Raw genomic sequence first — 22,747 nt, 5'->3', positions numbered from 1 at the left:
ACTGCTCACGGTCGTCACCTACAACAGGCCTGCATTTGAATTAGCATAGATATATTTGTGTATTATCTAAGCCGGGATTTACACACTGCACTTTAATTGTAAAGGGTTTCAAGACACTGCTAACTTCATTGGTAAGACCGCCCTACACACATCATGTCCACTAAAAACATCGACAAATTTAATGGTGTCGGTTCCACACTTGGCAGACAAAAGTCAAGGGCGTGCTAATAAAAAAGAACCTCTGGAGTATTGTAAAACCACCATCCGGTTCGGGGGAAGCCTCCACACGAACCTTGAATGCCCAACAACAAGCCAAAGATGAGCAAGCATTTGGAATCATCATCACCGCACTCGAAGACGATTTTATTCACCACATTGATGATGCTACATTTGCACTTCACGCTTGGCAAACCCTAGAGTGTATCTTCGGAGCTCGAGGTAAGCACTCCAAAATGAGCCTCAAAATTCAACTTTACGGTCTCACTATGAAGAGCAAGACAATGTTGCTAGCCGCTTCAACAAACTTAAGAGTATCTCAACCCAGCTTATCTATACTGAGGTACGAATTCCAGATGAGGATAAAATCGCCATCCTTCTCAAAGCCCTACCAAGTAGCTTTGTTAACATTGTAACTGTGCTTAAGGAGAAAGATCCCATTCCCGCACGAAGATGTGATCGATTCACTTGTAGATGAAGAAAAAAGAATTGGCACTTAAACTAGGTCTCAAAAAATAATGCATTGGTTGTAAATGGTAAAGGTTGCTCACATTGTGGCAAAAGCAACCACAAATCACAAGATTGCTTCCTCATTAAGGTGTGCCCTCATTGCAACAAGAAGGGACGTGCACCCAACCGATGTTTCTTCAAAGATAATGCAAAGAACCCAAAGAATCCTAGAGATTCCAGAGGCAAAGCACATGTCATGGAAGAAGCAAAAGAAGAAGGGGATATCAACACTGTTTTCTATGAGGAAGTATTTTAATGGGTTTATACACTGTTTCAAACCCAACGTTTGGTGGTAAGACCTACCCTTTTGCATTAGATTCATCTTATGAGCCATATGCAGTTACCCTAAGTAACCCATATTAGACTTCTTGATAAGAATCCATGCATTTCACATAAGCTTCATCTTACGGGGGCATTTTTTGTGGTAAGCCTCTTAGCTTACACTCAATGCACTCACAATCCCTAAAGCCAAGCATAATGCATGCACCCCTATGTGCATGGGTACAACCTCCTATTTAGAAACCCCTAACACATGCTTCTCATTCCATGCACACATGCCACACTTTAAAACCACAAGCTACATGTAGCCCACTTGCTGCTTGCCCCTTCATATTTGTGGTGCATATCCCTCTTGCTTTTGTTCCCACTTTCCACTAGTGAGCCTTTATAAGGCCTTCTTACTTCACTTGTAATCCCCCTCTCTCATTCTAATTGATCTAGCAAGTGTATTTTATTGAGTACACTCTCTTCAATTTATTTGCTTCCAATTTGGTAATGAAGCTCTCACCATGATGAATGCCTCGTTGGTCAATCCACCTTAGGCATTTCACGTACTTTGCGGGATTTTGAATTGCTTATGCTGGCACTAGTAGTTATTTCGGTGTTTTGATGACGGTGATGTGAGAGTGTGCGTGTGTGGAAGAGAGATTTGATTTGATTTGGTTTGGTATTAACATCCGCGGGGGGCCAGAAATGACCCATGGGACCTCAAAGTGATACATAGTCTCCCCTCACGGGGGTGTATGGTGTGGTGTGTGTTATTATCTTTTTGTGTTCCTATGAGTGTCTTTTGATGCTCAAGTATGCGGGTGAGGTATGTTCCGAGAGCTATAGGGGAGGGGTCTGTCTTGGATAATAGGTCCGCAAAGGTAGAACAACCGCTTAGAAGTGGTTGAAAATTAGCCCGGATGTGAGCGTATTCTGGGCATTCCAATGTCACATGTGCTTCATCTTCGGGAGCTTGCATTGTACATGATGTGCATATCCATTTAGAAGCATCAATTTTCAGACAGTCCTCTGTTTCTATTTTGAGCATATGTGACCTTTGTGCGCATCAAAGAGATGGCTCTTCGTGCCATGTGGGGCATGGGTGTTCGTATGTGGGCCTGGGCTTCCATTGGGTTTGTGCTATAGCCTTCCCAATACTTTGTGTTGACATGCTTGCAACAGTATTCAAATTTCGAGCGGTGTTGCGTTGTCTTCCACTTGTTGTGGAGGCTATTTAGTAATGCAATGTCAAAATTCAGCATGTGTTCTCCCTCCTTGCCCTCCTCAATAAGCATGTCCACATATGCCTCTACATTCCATTTAGCGAACCATTTCTTAATGTCCTGTATGAGGCTCGATGACAGAAATTTGCTTTTTTTTAATCTTTTGTGGCGCACATCCCGTTTCCCATGCAATGCGGGGGATTCGAGTAGTAGGCATCGCTTTGACCTTCATGATATACGTGTACATTTTTTGCAATGCTTTCATTTCTAGTGGTCTCTTGCCTGTCTCCAAGAGTAGCACGGAGTATGGTGTCGTCTTTTTGACCCCCATGTGTCGACATAGAAACTTTTTCTGAATTTTTTCAATTTCATTCCATGTGTGGGCTGAAATGCTTGCTCCCTAGATTTCCACCCCGTAGAGGATGGCTTGCACCACGCATGTCTCAAAAATGGTCGCTTTTATCTCCCATCTTTTTATGCTCCTTTGTGTGCACATGTTTTCAAATTGATAGTACTTGGCATGGCCGATGTCAATTCTATTATGTGTGCATTGTCCCCAAGCATAGTTGCACGGGATGTCAATCCCCAAGTACTTGAAACTGTCGACTTTCTCAATTTGTTTCCCTTGATACATGAGGGGGGCGTGGATATCCATCTTACGAGTCTTTACAATCATGAACTTTGTTTTGTCTACATTGATTGATAGAGCCACATTTTCACAAAAAGGATGTAACGCATCGACCAATTTCTGTAGAGCTGTAATGTCATGGGCGAAAAGAGCCACATCGTCTGCATAGATGAGCATGAGAAGTGTAAGCATCCTGATGGCTGGTTCATCCCCTTCTAGTTGAGGGAGGAAGCTTTCTATTTGATCAATGCACAATCCAAAAAGAGTAGGGGAGAGAGGGCAGCCTTGTTTGATCCCCATGTTGCTCGAGAAAGCTTTGGACAGCCCTTCGTGCGTTTTTAGTTGACATATGACTCTGTCATAGAGACGTGCTACCGCACTCCTGAGATGCATCGGTACTTTTATGCATTCCATCCTTTTCCATATACCCATTCTCGGGACCCTGTCAAAGGCTTTGGTGAAATCTACAAAGCAACAGTATAATGTTTTTCCCTTTAGCCGACTCTCTTCCATTAATACCCTGAGTGAAACAAGGTGATCAATGGTGCTATGTTTTGGTCGGAAACCTGCTTGTTATTTTGCTCTCCATTTGTCTCCGCCCATGTGCTTATGCTTTGTTCTAAGATGCTTCCCAAAAGCTTTGCCATGCAAGATCCTACCATAATGGTACGGTAGTTGGTAGGCTGATTTACATCCCCTTTTTTGTAAAGTGCTTTGATCCAATTCTTTTGCCAATCCTCGGGTAGCCCTTGAACAATGGCTTGGTTTAACATTCTATGTATCCACTCTCTGGCTCTCATACCTGACCATTTAAGCATTTCTGAGTTCAAGTGTAGTATGTCCGGAGCTTTCCCATTTGCAAGTTTCTGTATGCCTTTTTTAACCGTTTCGAAATCAAAGTGATCTTGGGCATGGAGATCGGTTTGCATGTGTGGAATTTCTTTCGCATTATTATTCACATATAGTTGTTCCACATACATGTACATGTCATTTGAGCTTATGTCCCCCATAATGTCATGTCTTCGTCCTTTTATTTTCAGCCATTCCTTTTTGGGGTTTTTCTTGAAGCTGGCTATGGCTTGTGTCTCTGTGTGTAGCTCATAGTTTCTTCTTTTCTGCCTCTTGAGATTTGTGTAGTCTTTTGATAGAGTTTCCCATTCCGTGTTCGTCGTTGACAGTGCCCGCAATTGTTTTTTACATACTTGCACTCTTCATCAAACCATGGGTTATGCGGTAGCCCTTTAACATGATTTCCTCGCCGATGCGTTTTTCCCATTGTTTGTTCCACGGCGTCACATAGAGCTTGTTTGAAAATTGGCCATGTTTGTTCAATGTGTGATGGCATGGATACATGAGCAAGTGCATTGTCCAGATGTTCTGCATACATTGTTTTCTTGTCCACTTGCATTTTTGTATGTCCATGATCGGGCATGGGGCTGCTTTTGTGCTTTTTAAGTTTGAACTTGTAGCCATACATGGATTGGGGTGTGGTCCGAATTGGGTGACCTCTTCCCAATTGTAAAATTACTTACAATATGGGATGCCTCAATACATAATCAATAACACTCATGCCTTTGTTGGCCGTGTAGCATGTGCATTCTCCCGATTTTTCAAACTTACTTGTTCCATTGACGGCGATTAGTTGTAAGGATGTCATCATACTGAGCAATGCAATACCTTGCGGGTTTGTAATGAGATCTTTCGAACATCTCTCCCATGTGGGATCTAGTATCTCATTATGTTCAAGCATTGGAGGTGTCATGAGATCCACCATTTGCATTTGCGCATGTGCTATGCGAGCATTTATGTCCCCAATAAACATAATCATCCCTTCTTGTGCATAGGCATGGATATCGGCATACAGATCCTCGAAAGGGTAATTCTTCTCTACATTGAAGGCACCATAGAATGGTGACTCTCTATGGGGGATGTAGCACCCGGCAATGAACATAGGTTTAGGTTTTGTGTCAAACTTGATCCATATGTACCGGTTATGAGCATCTGTCTTGCAAATTGTGATCATTTTTCTGAGTTTCTCTCAGTATATCACTGCGACTCCTCCTTGTCCCCTCATTTTTGTACATGGCATCCGTAGGGAGTGTGACATATCCTTCAATGTGTGGTATTCTACATGTATCGTGTTCCCATGTTTCCAATAAAAAGAGAATGTCGGCTTGTGGTAGGACTTCCATTAATCCTTCTACTTTATGCCACGGGAAGTCTCTGCAATTCCAACTTGTCACGTGTAGTTCCGTGAACCCATGGGTCTCGCATTGTCATTTTTTTCCCTCTTTTTCTTCCCCTTTCGTGTCCGCTTGGGCTGTTTTTTTGTTCATGCGAGCTTCGTATGCTTCACGTCTGGTCTTTTGTTGGTTCGGCGTTCTATCTTCACTGATGTATAGTGAGCTATCCTTTAAGTAGATGCGGGCGTTTTCGAGGATAATAGCCCTCTTGCGGGCATCCAGAAGTGTGCATACGATTGTCCGATTTGCTTCGGGTTTCTTCTTGCCTACTCGATGTGCACCATATACCACCACATCATGCATTCCGAAGTTAGCGGAGATCATTTCCGTGATGTCGGTGTTCAAGGTAATGACCTTCTCGTTGTCGGATTCGGGGATGCCCAGTATCACGATGTTCATTTTTCTTTTCTCTTGTTCGGTGTATTCTTTGTCATCCTCATTAGCATACATGTCTCTGTTCATTGAGGAAGTCTGAGGGATTGGTGTGTTTGTCAATGCATCTTTCCAAGAGCCCACATTTTCAGATACATTCATTTGCACAAATCTTTTCATCATGTGTGGCTAGCATGTCTTGCATTGTAGCTGTGTGCTTATCAAGAGCACCCTGGAGCTCTTGCATCTTCTCCTCTTGGTGACGGACTCGTAGGTCTTGCATTTGGAGCACCCTGGAGCTCCTGCATCTTCTCCTCTTGGTGACCGACTCGTAGGTCTTGCATTTGGAGCTTGTGTTCCAATTCTTGGTTTTTTAGAGCTAGGTCTTTGATTTCATCGCTCTGCTTCATGATGGCGGTATGCATCGAGGAGATGAGTCCCCATATGTCTCGTAATGAGCATGGTGGCGCATTCCCTTCCATGATGTCCGGTTTCGGGTGGGTTGTTTGCTGTATTGGTTTGGGTCCCATGGTGCGTGTAGGTGAGGACCTGACAGAGAGGCCGCTTCTGGAAATTCGCAGGTTCACAGTGTCATTCATGTGGCCATGGTGTGCTGGTAGCCAATGGAGAGAGAGAGAGAGAGAGAGAGAGAGAGAGAGAGAGAGAGAGAGAGAGAGAGAGAGAGAGAGAGAGAGAGAGAGAACACAAACGCTAGATGTGGGGAAGAGGGGGCGATCAGGCCCCCACTGACTACGACTGCTCAGTCTGGCGTCCCTTCTTCATACAAGATGATTACGGTGCAAACAGCTTGGTTTGACCACACCTCTTCTCAGAGGCCCTTCGCAACGCAAACTGTTGAGTCTAATAATGACCCTAAGGGGCGGTGGATGGCGGTTCAATGTCTTGTTCAAGGGAATATTTTGGATTTTGCTGGTATATATGATTTTACTGCTTTGGCCCAAAGAAGCCACCTTTGGCAAGATCTAACCAAATACCCATGGAGATCACATGCATTTTGGTGTGGGGATTTTAATAATGCACGTGCACATTCTGACAATACATCTGGTCATTCCCATATGTTAAATTTTGAGCGTTCTTCTTGGGATTAGACTATTAGACTGTTGAGTCTAATAGGTGCAACATGAATTACAATCAATCTTGGCACATAATGACCCTAAGGGGCGGTGGATGGTGGTTCAATGTCTTGTTCAAGGGAATATTTTGGATTTTGCTGATATATATGATTATACTGCTTTGGCCCAAAGAAGCCACCTTTGGCATGATCTAACCAAATACCCATGCATTTTGGTGTGGGGATTTTTTATTTATTTAGAAAAGGATCCTTCTATTAGTTAATGAAAACTGCCCATAGGGCTACAACCTCCTTTGCAAGAGAGGGCTACAACAAGCATGATGGGGAGACTCTCCCAATGAAAAAACAGCATATATACAATGAGGCTAAATCAAGAGATGGGAGGAGGGAAGAGCCACGCAGGTGGACAGTAGTGCCATCTAAGCACCCCCTGGACTATTGTGTAGAAAGGCCCAGTGCGCCAAAGTCGAAGGAAAGCCTCGCGGTGCTCCCGCATGCGGTCGGAGCTGCCCTGTAGTCCCTCAAGCTGTCCTCTGAGAGTATGGATCAGCTCTAGCCAAAAGTCACGAACAGTCTCATGTGGTGGCACAGGGCGAGCCTCAAAGCCACCAAACGAACCAAAGTGTCAAGCCACTGATGAGCTCCCAACACTCCTCTCTCTCACTGCACCACTCGTGTGGAGTAATCTCTGTAGCAGGCTGGAGTGTAGGACTTCCCCCCTGCATCACTATCATCCTGCTTGTGGACGATAGCTCAAACTGAAGTGCCGGGCCCGTGAGGGTGGACCAAGCCGTTGCCCCCCAAGTGTACTGTCGAGCCGTGGAGAGAGCAAGCATCAGCCGAAGAACTCGTAGCCACACCTGCTGGGCTGAGGGACAGTCCCAAAGATAGTGACGCTGACTCTCCACCAAATGGTCGCAAGCTGCACATGTGGCCGAGAGACCACTATGCACTAGCCAGCTCCCTACTGCTGTGGCTCTGTGTGCGACCAGCCACTGAAACAAGGTGACTTGCCTCGGCTGTCTGGAGTCCCACAACCTCTCCCAAAAGTCTGCCAAGAACTCGACGGTGAGACCCTCCTTCTGCCAATGACGTGCTGCAGCAGGGAGGGCCTCTCTCTATGCTGCTAGTATGTGTCGTCCAAGCCGAACAGTGTACTGAAAGAAGGGGACTCCTGGGTGGTCTGCAGAAGAGAAGGGGTCCCTTCATAGCCACTCACCAGGATCCCACTGTACTCGTGCCAGTGGACAGCACTCCCAAGCCCAAAGCCTGCAGTGGCCAGTCTCAAGAGCTGCTGGGTCAGGGTCTATGACGCAAGTCCTCCCACAGATGCCCACAACTCGGATCCTCTGAAAACAACACTCTACTACCTGCGGGGCCTCTACTGCAACTCGCTGTAGTCGTCCCCCACCCTGAAGCTCGAAGAACAGGGCTGGGACAGTCTCTGAGCAGGCCCTGACTGAAATGAGAACCTCCAGTCGTGTGAAGGCTCCCATCCACCGGGGTGCTACTGGCTCGAGAGGCGTGAGCCACTCAACTGGAACTGACTCTGAGATGTCCTGACACATGCTCTGCACCCCTCTCATGCCCTGCAGCTGGAAACCCTATACCTCCTCTGACAAACCTGTGAACTCTAGCCAGTCACCTAGAGAGCGCGCTGGACCTGCTGCCATGGGACCCCAGGAAGCATGAGGTCGACTACCAACCAAGTGGCCTCTCTGAGTGCTAACCATGGGGTTCCAAACGAGGGGCTTCCGTAGGCGCTCCTCCGTGCACATCGGTTGTCGCTGCTCCAGGCCACGCCGTAGGAGCTCCCAAGAACGAAGCAAACTCACAGTGAAACGGTCCTCCAGTCTCCTGCTCTAACCAACTCGGCGCATCTCTGTAAAGATCCATCTGGTCGAAGGTTGCCAAGGGCCTCCTGACTGAGGCACCCTGGAACGAAGCCTCTGCAACAAGAACTCCTTCCGGGGCTCCTCACCTGGAAGAAGTCCTCTGAGTATGAACTTCCCTAGAAGGGCTCTGCTCTGCTGTGCTGGATCAATGATCCCAAGCCCTCCCTGAGAACAAGGAAGCGTGATGACCGACCAAGCCACCTTGGCTCGGGCCATCTGAGTGTCACGTCCTGACCAAAGGAAGTTCCTGATCAGCCTCTCTACCTGGCTGATACAAGAACTCGAGAAGATCCAGCAGGAGGTGATGTACCACATAGTCGCCAACAGCACCTAGTTGGCAACTACTACTCTACCAGCCAGCGACAGACGTGCTGAGCTCCAATGTAACAGCTTTCTCCGGATGGACAGGAGAAGAGGAGCAATCTGCTACTAGGGAGACAAGTCCAAACCAACCTGACAACCCAAGTATCGAATTGCAGTCCCTGGGGGAATCCACCTGAAACCCTCTCCTGGCATCCAACTGGCATAGGAGCACTACCAACCGAGAAAGCCACTGTCTTTCTCCAGTTGATTAGTGCGCCCGATACACAACAGAAGGTCTCCAAAGCCTGCTCACATCTGTGAAGATTGGCCTCCTGGCCATCTAAGTACAAGGCTGAGTCATCGGCAAACTCAGCATCCAGTAACTCCTCTCCCCGAACAGGGAGTGCTAAGCCCCGAAGACCAACCTGCTGTGACACCAAAAATATGCTCATCGCCTCTGCATAGAACAGAAAGAGAAAGGGGGCAAGAGGGCAGCGCTGTCTGACCGAGCGTGTGAGCATGAAGCGCGCACCTCTCCCCCCTGCCAAAAGCACCTGACAGTGAGCCTGTCTGTACAAAGTTAACACCCCTCTGATCCAAGCATCTGAGAAGCCCATCCTACGAAGAGTGCCCTCTAGAAAGTCCCAGTCAACTCGGTCGTAGGCCTTCTCGAAATCGAGAAGAAGAATCACAAGGTCCTCACCACGGAGCCGTGCCAGAGCAGAAGCCTCCCAGAAAGTAAAGATGTTGTCAAGGATACTGCGTTCCTTGACAAAACCTGTCTGAGTCCCATGTATAAGGCTCTCTAGAAGTGGCTGAATCCTCAAACTCAGAGCCTTGGCAAGAATTTTGTAGGCTGAGTTGAGGATGGTGATGGGGCGCCACTGACGAATCTCATCCAAGGAGCCACCCTCCTTGGGAATGAGGTAGATCAGGCCCTCACTCATGCTGTCAAGCATCACTCCTGTGTGCAAAATGTACTAAAAAGCACTACAAAGATGAGGGCCAAGCAAGTCCTAGTACTCCAAGAAAAAGCTAGGAGTCAACCCATCCTCACCTGGACAGCTACCACGAGGAAGGGCCCTCAGAGTGTGTGCAGCTTCTCAAGCTGAAGTGGCATCTCTAGCGTCTGGTGCATCTCCTTTGTCACAAGACATGGCATCTCTGCCCAAACATGCTCCCTGCATGCATCCTGCTGCTCTGATTGAGGCTCAGCCGACAGTAACTCATGGTAGAAGTCAGTAGCGATTGCACGCATATCCTCGGGCTAACAAGCAACTGACCCATCGGGCCTCCTCAACTGACTGACCTTGGCATGCGAATGCCGAGGCCCCACTGTCTCAGAAAAGCACCAAACGAGAGGCTAATCTGGGAATCACGGAATTTTTTTTTGAAGACATCGATGATGATTCATTGGAATCTGACCCACCTCTACGATACCCTATTGAGCTAAATAGCACCTATGGAAAAGTGCTATAGAACGCCTTATTGGACACGAGTGCTAAGTATAATATGCTATCATATGGGGTGTGGTGTCAGTTAGGAAAGCCATCTCTATTGGAGAGTATTATCCAAGTAAAGGGTGTAAACAAGAAAAAAACTGCAGTTTTTGGAATCTGACACACTTTTGTTACTTATGACAATGGCACCCACCTGAGTCCACTGAGATGCCTGTCGGTGGAAGGCAAACTCGTGACGCCTCTCCTCTGTGCTAGCAAGCTCCTGTCTACCCTGCTGTAACTGCTCCTCCAACCATGGACTGTCTGGATGCTGCTCCTGCATCCTCTGCAGTGAAGCAATGCCCTGTCTGAGACGCTGCTCCGCCTCTCTCGCTGCAGCCCGGCGAGCCAGAGACTCCTGAAGAAAAAAGTAGCTAAGTTGAGCTAGGCCTGCGGCCACTCTGTCTGCAGGTGAATCTTGTCTGTCCATACCCTCTGTCCAGAGAGCCTCTACCCTCTCTTTGAGTTCTGAGTCCAACAAGACCCTCTCTGGGATGCGGAGCATCGTGCTCCCACTCCTTTGCCTGTTATCCACTGTGAGGATCACTGGTGCATGGTCCGAGAAGGAAGTCCCTGCCAGGATGCCCACTGAACCCCCCAAGTCACTGGAGTGGTCACTAGTGTAGAAGCGATCTATCCGCGATAGATTCACTCCTCCCACTCTGCAATCCGATCTAGAGAAGGCAAGACTGTCTGGGGGCCTCACAAAACCTGAGTGCTGCCATGTATCCGAGACCCTCAAAGTCATACAAAACCTCTCCCAAGCAGCCAACTCGACTCCATGCACAATAGTATGGCTGCCACCAATCCTGTCAGAAGGGTCCTCCAACATGTTGAAGTCCCCTCCTATACACCAATGATCGGCCTGCGGCAAAGACTCAACAATCTGTGACCAAAACTCTGCACGAGCACTCGCCACATTGGGCGCATAGATGTTCAGGAAGCCCACAAGGCCACCCTGAACCTGCATGGTAATCCACCGAGCCTTGCCTGGCACAATAATCCCTGTGCCTACAATGGCCTGCTGCAATGAGTCCGCAATAGTCATACATACCCCTCCCTGGATGCCTCCATGTCCAAAAGCAGCTGACCAAAAGGTATCATACCGTCCACGCAAAATCTGACCACAACGCCGAATGCGGCTCTCACACAGATGGTGCTCCTGAAGCATAAGGAGATCAATCTCTCCTCCCACAAGGCAACGCTGAAGCTCCTGATGCAATCGGCCCCACTGTCGCTGAAACTGGGGCCCACCTAGTCCCTGCACGTTCCATGAGACGATCCTCATGGGGAGCGAGAGAGAACAAATGCTGCCACAGCAGCAAGAGAGGCTATCTTCGAGGCAGGCTTGGATGGGGAGTAATCCGCATCCGAGCGGCCTCTAGATAGGCGTGACTGTAGTGAGTGCCTAGCCCAAGCCCAAGCAGAGCGAGCCGTACGCAGCGCAACCTTCTCTGTCCAGGAGTCCTCATGAATGTATACATAGCAAGGCAAACACTGCGTATCAGCAAAGAAGTACACCACAATGTGCCTACATCCTGCGGAGTCTGGGGGTGTCACCGCAAACTTGGCCAATGGCCACAAAGTCTGCAGCATATCTATAACTCCAAGTTCTCCCATGTGGTGAGAGAACTCTAAAACCTGTGTATGCAACCATCCCACCACTGAGTCAAGGGACCACTCTGTCTCGGTCCTACCACAGAGGGGGAAGGAGAAACCAACTGCTGAGTCCAGGGCCTCTATCCCCCTAGCGGCGAGGAACAAAACATGGACCCTGAAACAGGTTGCCTCATGGTCTGCTGCGGAGTCGCCGAGAAAACGAGTGAACTCGTAGTCGAAGAAGTCCCAGCGGTGTCTGATGTCAATGCTCGTCAGCCCACGAGGGATGGCTGCAAAGGAGGATGTCTGAATCTGCAGAGGGGGCCGCAAGAAGGGCTAACCCTCTCGCGCTAGGCGACTTGTGGCAAAAGCACTACCAAGAGATCTCCTAGCCGCCGGAGAGGGACGAGTCGCCTGAGCCGATTGAGGAACTGGAGCAGGAGGAGGAGAAGGAGCTGGGGCGAGAGGAGGAGAAGAGGGCGGGATGGGGCGACAGAGGTAGAGGGGCGGGGTGGAGAGGCGACGGGAGCAGAAGGCGGGGAGGATGCGGGAGGGAACTCTGGGGGGGTTGGCGGCTGTCGAGGGAGAAGCGGAGGTGGAGGCTGGCGTAGGGATCTCTTCCTGCTCAAGAGGACCAAAACGGTTCCCCGTGGAAACCCACTGCTGCTGAGTCGGCACCTGAGGGCCACTCTGAGTGCCAGGCTGTCGCTGTGGCCCTTGGCGTCGGTGGCCACGGGCCTGCTGCCACCCCTCTGTTGGAGCCCCAGGCTCGGAGGGTGGCTCTGTATCTGTACGTTGTGCCGCTGGCTGTGGCTGCGGGCCAGCCCTAGCAGGCTGGGGCTGAGGTTGTGGTGCAGGTCGCGGCCTCCTCCGTGGATAGGCCTTCGCTAGATGGCCCATCTGGCGGCAAATGAAGCACTGGTTTGGGAGGCCCGAGTACTCCACACTCTATCGAAACCAACCCCCACTCACCCGAGGTAGAAGGATAACCTTCGGGAGTGTGTGGGTATCTCTAACCAAAACTCGAACTGAGGGAATGCCAGCCGCCTTGGCAGCTACTGATGCTGTCGTGCGAGGTGTCTCCAGGACAGTCCCAATGGCGGAACCGATCCTGGAAAGAAGTGGTAGGTACTCCCTCCGGAAAGCAGACTGAGATGGGGATGTCTGCCTCCTCTACTAGAACATCCGAAGCTGGGTCAAAACCATGTCGCCACTGTCGAATGTGGGCACGTGAGGCTCGGATGGCCAGTGGACTCATAGCTATGACCTTGGACGCCATCTCGGAGGACTCAAACTCGATCTGATAGTAGCCCCGTCCGAGAATCTGGACATCCAAAATCTTTCCCACCTCTGCGAGAAGGCGGGCCTGGAGAAGGTCTCGCAGCTCTCCTCTGCTAGGTCGGGTGCCGAGAATCTTGCAGATGACCGAAGTCGCCTGCAATCGCTCTACCTCGGCGGCAAGGCTCGCTTGCTCTGTAGGCGAGAGAGCAAGTCGAATGGTGGGCTCAGTGGGGTCGGGCGAGGGGGCTTCTGGTGAGTCCCTCTGTGGCGAAGCTGGAGCCTCCATCTGTGTCTACTGCTGTGTCGCAAGAAGATGACGCTGGGAGGATGTTGCAATCCGGCGCAAAAAGCCCCAAGAATGAAACTGAATGGGCCGAGTTGCAGGGCTGTCGGGGTGGAAACCAGGCGGGCAAGCAGACGAGGGCGGGGGGGGGGGCAGCGGGCTGAGGCAAATGGGAGTGCTGGCGGCAGCAGGAGGGGATGACAGGGGTGGCAGGGCAGCGCGGGCGGGCGGGTAGGCAGCGGACAGGCAGGCAGCAAGGCAGCAAGGGCAGCGGGGAGGGAGCAGCGGGCAGCGCTTGGGGGGGGGGGGGGGGGGGGGGGGGGGGGGGGGGGGGGGGGGCGTGCGAAGCAGCAGCAGCAGCAGCGAGCCAGCTTAATCAGTCAAATCTTGGTGTGAGGATTTTAATAATGCACGTGCACATTCTGACAATACATCTGGTCATTCACATATATCGAGTTTCGAGCGTTCTTCTTGGGATAATATAGTCAGTGATGCAGGTATTCTAGATTTGTGGGCCCTTACTTGCTCCACAGAGAGGGGTTATACTTTTACTCATGATGTGCACTCAAGATACCGAGCACAATTGGATCGATGGTACTTGTTGGGTGCTCATCAATATGATATGTTTGCATATACCATGAGGGTTGATCGATTTTTCACATTATCTGATCATTTCCCTCTTTGGCTGTTAGTTTATTTTGATGCATCGATTGATGAGGCTCCTCTTCCCAAGAAGCGGTTGTTAGTTGTCTACCTGGCCGCTACATGTACAACTCAGAACAGTGCACTCCATGTTGATGATATATATGCAATTTTTTCCTACCATTGTTGCATTGGCCATCTCGTCGTCTTTGTGCTTTCATGTAACAGGTGGGCACCACGTGCCAACGGGAAAGAATAGACTGAGCAGACTTTTAAGCATTTCAAATAACAATTGAATTGAAAGAGATGCACGACACATGAGACGCGGAGTGGCGGAGTTCCATCCCAAGAGAGCACTAGTCCCAAACTGTGGTGCCCCTTTTGGTATTTCTTTATATTGCTTGAACTTAGTACAATGCCCGTGTTCAGCTCTCTGCACTTCCACGCGACTGAGTTCAAGCAATATAAAAAAATACAAAAAGGGGTGCCAGGGTTTGGAGCTAGTGCTCTCTTGGGGTGGAACTCCATCACTCGGCGTTCTTGTGTGATGTGCATCTCTTTTAGTTCAGTTGTTATTTGAAGTGCTTAAAAGTCTGCTCAATCTATTCTTTCCAATTGGCATGTGGTGCCCTTTCGTTATATTTCACGTCTCGGATTTTGGACCATTTTTGGTCTACTTGCTCTCACAAAAAAGGGTTGCGACTCCTTGCTATGGATAAGCTATGTACTCCAAAGCATTGTGGTGGTCTAAATATCTTACATTTGTGTTCTTATGTTATTGCAAGGACGGCCACATTGTTATTGGCCCTAGTGGAACAAAACAACCCTGGACGTTGATGTTTGCTTTTTTGTGTTCTCATGTTGTTTCTACACCTATTTTTGGTCATTGGCAGCCTTCCTATTGGGATGTTTTTTTTGGAAAATTTGAAGCTACGATTCCGGGCTGCCCCCTTGCTTGCAGCTTAGTAGCTGATTGGAAACAAGTCATGAAGCAGTTGTCGTGGCATGGTTGGATGATGAGAGCTGCAATTCGCTAATACGTTTGCATTGGAGTTTGGCTTTTGATCGGACCCTTGTTCAACGGTCTCCAAGAGGCATATTTTCTCTTAAAGAAAGGCATTGATGTGATATCGGATGTTGTCGATGTTGATGGGCATGTACTTTCATTTCGACAGATTGCTCTTATTTTTGGTCTTGGAATGCATTATAGACACACATGGCATATCATCAAGGATATTGTTGATTCTAGATCTCCCATACCGTCGCTTGCTGCTAAGGATCGACTTTGTGATTGGCATTATGCTGGCTCGTCAATCCTCTCTTTATCTGCAAAAAAGGTATATTGCCATTCGCAGTCATCTTCCTGGCTAGAGGAACACTGTAGTATGTTATGGCATATGGATAAAGGTACTACATGGTGGCGTGACAAAGTTATGAAAGTGTGGCATGCTAAACTTCCCTCGAAAGAGCGATTGTTCATGTGGAGTTGTATCACTAGGATTCTCCCAACTGGTAAATTTCTTTGCTCAAGAGGAATGGCTTCCTCACGATGTGCTCGTTGTGGTGCCAGCATTGAGAATATTCCACATTTATTGTGGTTTTGTTCTCATATGCAGCGGTTTGTGGATTACATCTCTACATGTCTTCGCACTCGCTTTCTTGGGATACATTTTGGCCGATATTTTCGGTTTTTTGGAGTACTTCTGCTGGTTTTCGGCCGTATGCGCACTTTTTTGATTGGGTTAGATTCTGGGTGCTTTGGATAGTTTGGAAAGCACGCAATTTTTACATGTTTCAGCAGGTTCACGTGGATTATGTATTCCTCTTCAAAACCTCCTTTCGACAGTCTCTTAAATTTGTTCGTCACTTGAATGAGCTCTCCCCGCTTCACTATGAGCTCTACTTCGATTGTTTCTGATTTACCGCATGTAATGTTTTCTGTGGGTTTTCCTTGTTTTGAGGTTTCCCATTAGTAATTCAATTTGATATTACTAAAAACAAAAAGTGTGTGCATGTGTTAGTACCTAGTTCTACACCCACTTGTAGCAAGAAAAGTGCGTCGTGCTCTCTACTTTGGGTGCTCCTCAATGCAATAAACATGAAACCTCACTCCAATAGAGTGAAAACACTATAGAGCAATGGAACAAAGCAAACTCAAAAGACACAACAGCAAACTCCGAACTCAATGGAACTCGACTAACTCGTGGAACCAATACAGACTCTAGCTGGCAGCACACTCAGCTCCAAGCCCAAGGCTCACAGGTACAATATGAGTGTTGAGGCTCCAACTGTGCAGGGAGAGTGCAGATGTGCGTTGCTAGCTTGGACACAAGGCTCAAGACTCACTTACTCATAAGACGTCCATGATACCCCCGACGTCTAGAACAAACTGAGCATATGTACAACCATAAAGAGCAACCAACGGCTAACAAAATATCCTTGACAATCCAACTACGTCTATCTCCGAAATGTGGTGGTGGTGAACTAGCCACGGTGTTCACTAGACCACCACTTCTTGTGGTTGCCACGTGCAGTGTTACCGAGGAACGCCATCTCATGGCCAAGGAATGCCGGTTTTGGAGATAGCTCATGGCCTGGAACGGCCAGCCATTCCGTACAGACATGTGATACCGGAACGGTAGGCCCGAAACGTCTCGGAAAGGCTTGGAATGGGCAGATTTTCAGATTTGGGTGCTTTTTCTAGTGAGCCTACCCCTTATTAAATGCCCCTCCCCCCACCCCTTACCTTCACAATACATAGAAGCGTTCAAGTGCCACGGCTCAAGCTCTACCCTCTTGAGTCTCGCCTCTTAAGCTCTAGCCTCTTTCAAGCTTTCCAGCTTGACTCTACAAGGCTAAAAGCTCTTGCCCTCTCCCCCCCCCCCTTCTCTCTCTCTCTCTCTCTCTCTCTCTCTCTCTCTCTCTCTACTTTCAAGCTCTCTCCCTCTCCCCCTCTCAAGCTCTCAAGTCTACACGACACACGTTTGCCATAGTAAGGTTGAATGGTCTTCAAATCAAGTTTTTTTGTGAGTATTAGAGTCAAAGGACTCTTATACATAGCTACCCAGAACGCGGAACGGGAACAGCGACGGGGAACCCCACGGAACGGGGGAATGGCCAGGGGTCCGAAACAAGAACGGCGCGGAACGGAAGACATAAAAAACACCCAAATAATGCAATTTTTAGCTATACATGTTTGAAATTTGAATACAAGTAGTATTAGAGTCCTTTGACTCCAATACTCACAAAAAACTCGATTTGAAGAATCCTAGGCCATGGATTATGCGAGAGGGAGAGGGAGAGACTTGGGAGGGAGGGAGGGAGGGAGGGAGAGGGAGAGAGCTTGAGAGAGAGAGGGACTCAAGAGAGGGAGAAAGCTTGAGAGAGTGAGAGGGGGAGAGCTTGAGACTCGAGAGTCAAGAGAGCTTAAGGCTTAAGCCTTAGATCTTGAGGGCATGTGGATTTGCACACTTTAAAAAACACCTAATGTTCACTACAAATTTGCAAAAAACTGCCCATTTCTCCCCATTTTTGAGAGTAGGCCGTTTCGTTATCATGTGGTCACCCGGAACGGCAAAACGTTTTGGGACGTTCCAGCTTGGCAGGGGGGGAGGGAACGGCGTTCCAGGGCCTAGGAAACGTGCTCCCCGGTAACTATGCTCTTATACTACTATTCTATCACACTGAGCTAAAAACTGCATTATTTAAGTTTTTTTATGCCTCCCATTCCGCGCCGTTCCCGTTCTGGACCCCTCTGCCGTTCCCGCATTCCGGGCGGATCCCATCGCCGTTCCCGTTCTGCGTTCCGGGTAACTCTAGCCACGTGTCCCTGCTTGGACGGAAAGGTCTTTCAAGCCGTTGATTTTTCCTCGGGTTTTACACAATTTATTGAAACTTTTGAGATTAATGTCATAAATGTTAGGAATAGGTCCAATCATAGGCTCTAGCTTTTTTAGCTAGAGGTGGTCCTGTGGATCTGTCGGTTGATTGAGCAGGGGTAGGCTATGCGGGTGTTTTTTGGGGACAATTATAAAAAAATATGCCCTGATTGAAAACATCCAAAGCATCAGCCTTCTTGTAATAAAGTTTCTCATGTTGTAGCGGCAAGTGAGGCGTTTGTGGTTGACTTTCACGAGAATCCGGGGGATTTGTTCGTTGTGGCTGAGGATTCTGAGTGTTTGCCGGGGTTTCTTCTCTAGCTTCCCTTTCATAAGCTTGTATCGACCATAGCATGGTCCATAAGTTCTTGCATTGTAGATACTTGTTTAGAGATACAATATTCCTGTAATGGTGATGGTTGTTCATTGTATATCGCTTGCATTGGTCCTCCAAGGGAATCAACTCAAAGAAAAAGACCGAAAGGTAAACATCGAGGAACCTTTGCTTGTTTTGTAGTCTTCCATGGTTTTCGTGGCAATCATTTTCAAGTTTCCCAGTGATTGAACTCCACCATTGTATAGCATTATCTTCTAGAAATCCTGAAGAGCTATGTTGCAACTTGTATATGTGACTCTAGCACTTGGTTGGAATGGCGTGTATTTTCAGGAACTACATGACATGATTCATGCTATGGAAAATGAATGTAAGGAGGCTGAAAATGAATTGCGTCAAGAGTTTGAGGCCTCGCGAGAAGAAATTAAGGTTCTGCTAAAACCTATTGTTTATTTTTTAATTTTCTGTAATAAGAAACAAATAATAGAAACTCCCGCTTAAAACTGTTCAACTTGTCAAGGTGTTCTACAGAACAAGAACACAGAAGAATACAATGTTCTTAAGATATCTCTGGAGAGATCAATTGAAGATCTTGAATGCAAAATAGAGGAGACTCATCAGGTTACTTGAGCTAAATAGAAAAGTGTTGCTTATTTAATTCCATTGGATTTTTTTTCTCCATTACTAGGAAAGCTCTATTTGTATAATTATGGTCTATTTTTTCAACCTTCTTAGGCTTATCTGGAAAGCACAGACTCAAAAACACAAGCCTTCAAAAGAATGATGGAGAAGGACAAGGTCACTGCTCGTTTAATTGAACAAAGGATGAGAAAACTGCTTCATTTGCATGAGAGTATTGCATACAGAAGAGCAAAAATTGCTACAGATAGGTGTGCCATACTTCACTTACATGAATACTGTTTTTTATTTGCATGTTTGGCAAATCTTTTTTCGTCTGGTGTGAATGGAGCAGTTAAGTTTGATTAAATTCTTGAATGCCCAGAGCTCAGCCTTAATATTCAAAACAGCCCACTATTTCATTGTAGCAATCGACCCTGTTTTGTACGAGGATTGGGCCCAGCATTTCGACAACATGTCCTCTCTGGCAAAGGTCCACTTGTTATGCAGCTGGTGAATAGACTGCCTGTCTCATTCTTGCATGCTTTTGTTAGTAGATCGAAGGTCATGTGCTTACATCTTCCTAATGGACATTACCTGGTTGGGCAAGCATTGGCGAGTGATTCTTTTACATTTCTGAAATCTTGTTTAACAAGAAAAACTTGCAGCAGCTATGGATACTTGGTCTGTGAATTCTTTAGTAAATGGGCCATGTTTACTGTTTGGGAGGAGACCTTCAAGCTTTTGGTAGCAATATTTAGGAACAGATTGTTAACGATAACAAAATCCTACAATGGCTAATGTTCTAACTAGTATTGGCAGAGCAAATTGCATAAAACTCCTCACGAAAATCGAAGGAGTGGAAATTCCAAGGTTGACCTTTTCATGCTAATGGACTAAGGATAGCAGCTTTATGGCTTGCCTTTCTTTGGTGGAGGCGTTTTGCAATATCTAGGAGAGCGGATTGTTTGAGACTAACTATTTTGTGTAGCATTTGAGGTTATACTTAGTGTTGGCCAAGTGGGTTGCCTAATCTTAAGGAAAAATCAATGTATTGGATCCCAAATTTGGCTTTTTCATCTCAGTAGACTTAAGGATGGACAACTTATTGTGACATAATTGCGGTGAATTTCTTGCCTTCGTGGCTTATGAGAGAAAGCATTGACTTCTCTTATGTGCTCAACCAATTGTATGCCTCAAAAGAAGTATGGAAATTCCAAGGGACCCTCTTGAATCTTAAGAATCACATCTTAACACTGAAGCAAATGGGTTGGTCTGATTTGTTGGGCATGGACTACACTTGCAAATAGGTGGATGCCATTCCAAGCTATGGTCGGGGCTGATTTGTTGGGTATGGACTATATTCGCAAATATGGGGATGCCATTCCAAGCTATGTTCATTGCAACTGGATATCCGGCGTTTTGTTTATTTCTGTATGCAATAAGGAATCCTTAAGAGAAAAGAGTAGCTGTGTTGCTCCTTGGAAAGTAATAACTTATTGAGAGTTTTAAAAACATTGCTATTAGTAAATACAAAAATGTTCTAGTTCTGTCTATCCTCATCAAACATAAACTGGATGCTGCAGCCGGGAATGGGAAAGTAGAAACAAAGCATTGCGAGAGCAAAAAGATGGTATGAACAAGCACTACCAAGGGCTAAAACGTAAAATATCAAAGCTGCGCAGCCAGGCACATCAGGACCTCAAGGTGAAACCCTTTAAATGGGTAATCTTGGTTGTAGAGGACTAAAAAGCACTTTTACACCATAAGGATAATTTGTTCCTTTCTTCATGTTGTGATCTGCTTGATTGATTGGGGATATTGAAAAAACCGTGTCTCTGCCCATGGAGAAACCTGCATCCAGAAATGTTGCTGTCGATGCATATACAAGGGGAAAAGTGGTTCTAAAAGAGCCAAATGTCTCTATTTTTGTCCCATGGTGCATGTGAAACTTCTTCATGGTTTGAATGGCAATGTCTGCAGGCTGTATCCAACCTTAGCGATGATGTCCAAGCAGATCTCCAGAAGAAACTGGACATGGCTGGGACCATTCTTAAGCTAGGACAGCTGAACAGCAAGGTAAGAGTTTCTTTTGCATCTGAATCGCTGACCCTGCGTTTCTTTGGGTTTCGTTAAATTTATCATTACAAGATGGTAGCTTGAGGTTTGAACCTCTTTTGTAGCTAGAGCTGGAACAAGAGAGAGTTTTTCCTTTTGATCCACTACACCTTTCATCCTTGCATCCAAGTGTGATGAATATGAGAAGTTTCAAGCTCAACTGTGCTACTAATCAAGCAAGAGGTAATCAAAATTGTTTCTTTACCTGAGGTTAGTCACTGATTAAGAAACTTTGGGACTCAAAGAAGATTACCTCCTGAAAACACAAAAAGTAGGCTTGTGGGCAAAAGGTTGTTATAACAAGTGGTGTACCAATTCTTTATGACTACTTAGCAGGCAATTTACCCTTGAATAACTGCTCACCTTAGGTAATTGAAAATCGAATTTGGCAAGCTCTTTACCTGTGATAAAACAGGGCATGCACAAGAATGCTGTCGAGTTGTGGATACTGCATCGGATACATGCTCAAGTGATTCTTACCATGCGCCCATCGTTACTGATGAACTAGGCAAGGAAGTTGAAGAATTTGACTACTTGTCCAAGTTTCATTGCAAATACAACAAGGTTGGAGTATCTTTAGCCCCTCGTTGTGACAAGCAATGTCTCAATCTTTGTGCTATTTTTCTTATTTGTGAGTGTCGTCACTCTTGTAGTATCTTCTCTTATTTGCAGGTCTTGCTTGACAAAATGGCTTTAGAAAAACAAAAGAAAGAGCTTGCTGTCCAAGTTGATAAATTGAAGTTTTCCCTGAAGGGCTATGTTGAGGGCTTTGCTGCGTGTAATGATGAGACCATGAAGAAGCTAAAGCTTTACATGGTCTCTCTCTCTCTCTCTCTCTCTCCCTCTCTCTCTCTCTCTCACACACACACACACACGTGCATGCATACACACACATACCACACATATTTATCTTATACAAGAAGCCTAGCCTATGATGCATTCTTTCATCGTTTTTCTTGGTATATTTATGGAATATTGTGTTGCTGGTTGCCCTTGTGTACAATGCCAAAATTGCTACTTTGAATTGAATTGCAGAATGAAGCAAATGACCATCTTAAAGCAACAACTATGCCAAGCAACATAGATTGTTTGATGCGGGCCATGAGGCAAACAACAGTGATCACCTCTTAAGCAAGAAGTCATTTTAGTGTAAGAACAAAGGTGCAAAAAGTGCTAAACATTTATACTAAACCTTTTGCAAGCAAACTGAATATTTGTGTAATTGTTTTTCAAATGTCAATTATGGGCATAAGTTCCTCACAATGATTAATCCAAAAACACTTGGAGAGAGAGAGAGAGAGAGAGAGAGAGAGAGAGAGAGAGATCAAATATGTGAAAGGGCAAAGTCTAGCTAGGTGGTTCAATGATGCAAGTTAGCACTAGAATTTAGCCAAAGTAGTAAATTTGTTTCTCTTAGGACTTTTCCCTTACAAAATTACATTGCTAAATTGTGCAGATTACGCACATATAAATTTTCAGTAACTTCAAGCAAACTATCAGATTCAACAAATATTTATTAGACGTGCAATTTACATAATGTGCCCAATCTTGTCAATGTAATAGAGTGATGTGTTTTAGTGATTCTCTCTCTCTCTCTCTCTCTCTCTCTCTCTCTCTCTCTCTCTCACTCACACACACACACACACACACACACACACACACACACACACTTTCTTTTGTAAATCTGCTTTAATTAATTTACAAGTGGGAAGCTTCAAAGCGAGGAAAATCCATGAAAAGAAAGG

General features: G+C 46.6%; 1 protein-coding gene across 7 annotated transcripts in view; it reads left to right on the top strand.

Moving 5' to 3' along the window:
* Positions 1-22,280, top strand: part of LOC147442030 (dynein regulatory complex subunit 2-like) — a 157,699-nt gene extending 135,419 nt beyond the window's left edge. For 3 of the 7 annotated variants that reach the window (XM_086528356.1, XM_086528355.1, XM_086528357.1), the window contains exons 8-14: positions 18,600-18,695; positions 18,798-18,887; positions 19,002-19,156; positions 20,471-20,591; positions 20,868-20,963; positions 21,068-21,185; positions 21,418-22,280. In XM_086528356.1, coding sequence (XP_086384482.1) covers positions 18,600-18,695; positions 18,798-18,887; positions 19,002-19,156; positions 20,471-20,591; positions 20,868-20,963; positions 21,068-21,185; positions 21,418-22,025 — 1,284 coding nt within the window. In that variant the 3' untranslated portion in view covers positions 22,026-22,280. Of the gene's footprint in view, positions 1-18,599; positions 18,696-18,797; positions 18,888-19,001; positions 19,157-19,312; positions 19,398-20,470; positions 20,592-20,867; positions 20,964-21,067; positions 21,186-21,417 lie in introns of all 7 variants that reach the window. The other 4 variants (XM_086528361.1, XM_086528359.1, XM_086528360.1 and 1 more) reach the window with 4 other exon arrangements.
* Positions 22,281-22,747: the final 467 nt, after the last annotated feature.

The sequence above is a fragment of the Adiantum capillus-veneris genome, chromosome 14 (assembly GCF_014529385.1).
Source record: "Adiantum capillus-veneris isolate H3 chromosome 14, ASM1452938v2, whole genome shotgun sequence".
Classification (NCBI taxonomy): domain Eukaryota; kingdom Viridiplantae; phylum Streptophyta; class Polypodiopsida; order Polypodiales; family Pteridaceae; genus Adiantum; species Adiantum capillus-veneris.
The sequence above is the reverse complement of the archived record's forward strand: the minus strand, read 5'-3'. Positions and strand labels throughout refer to the sequence as shown.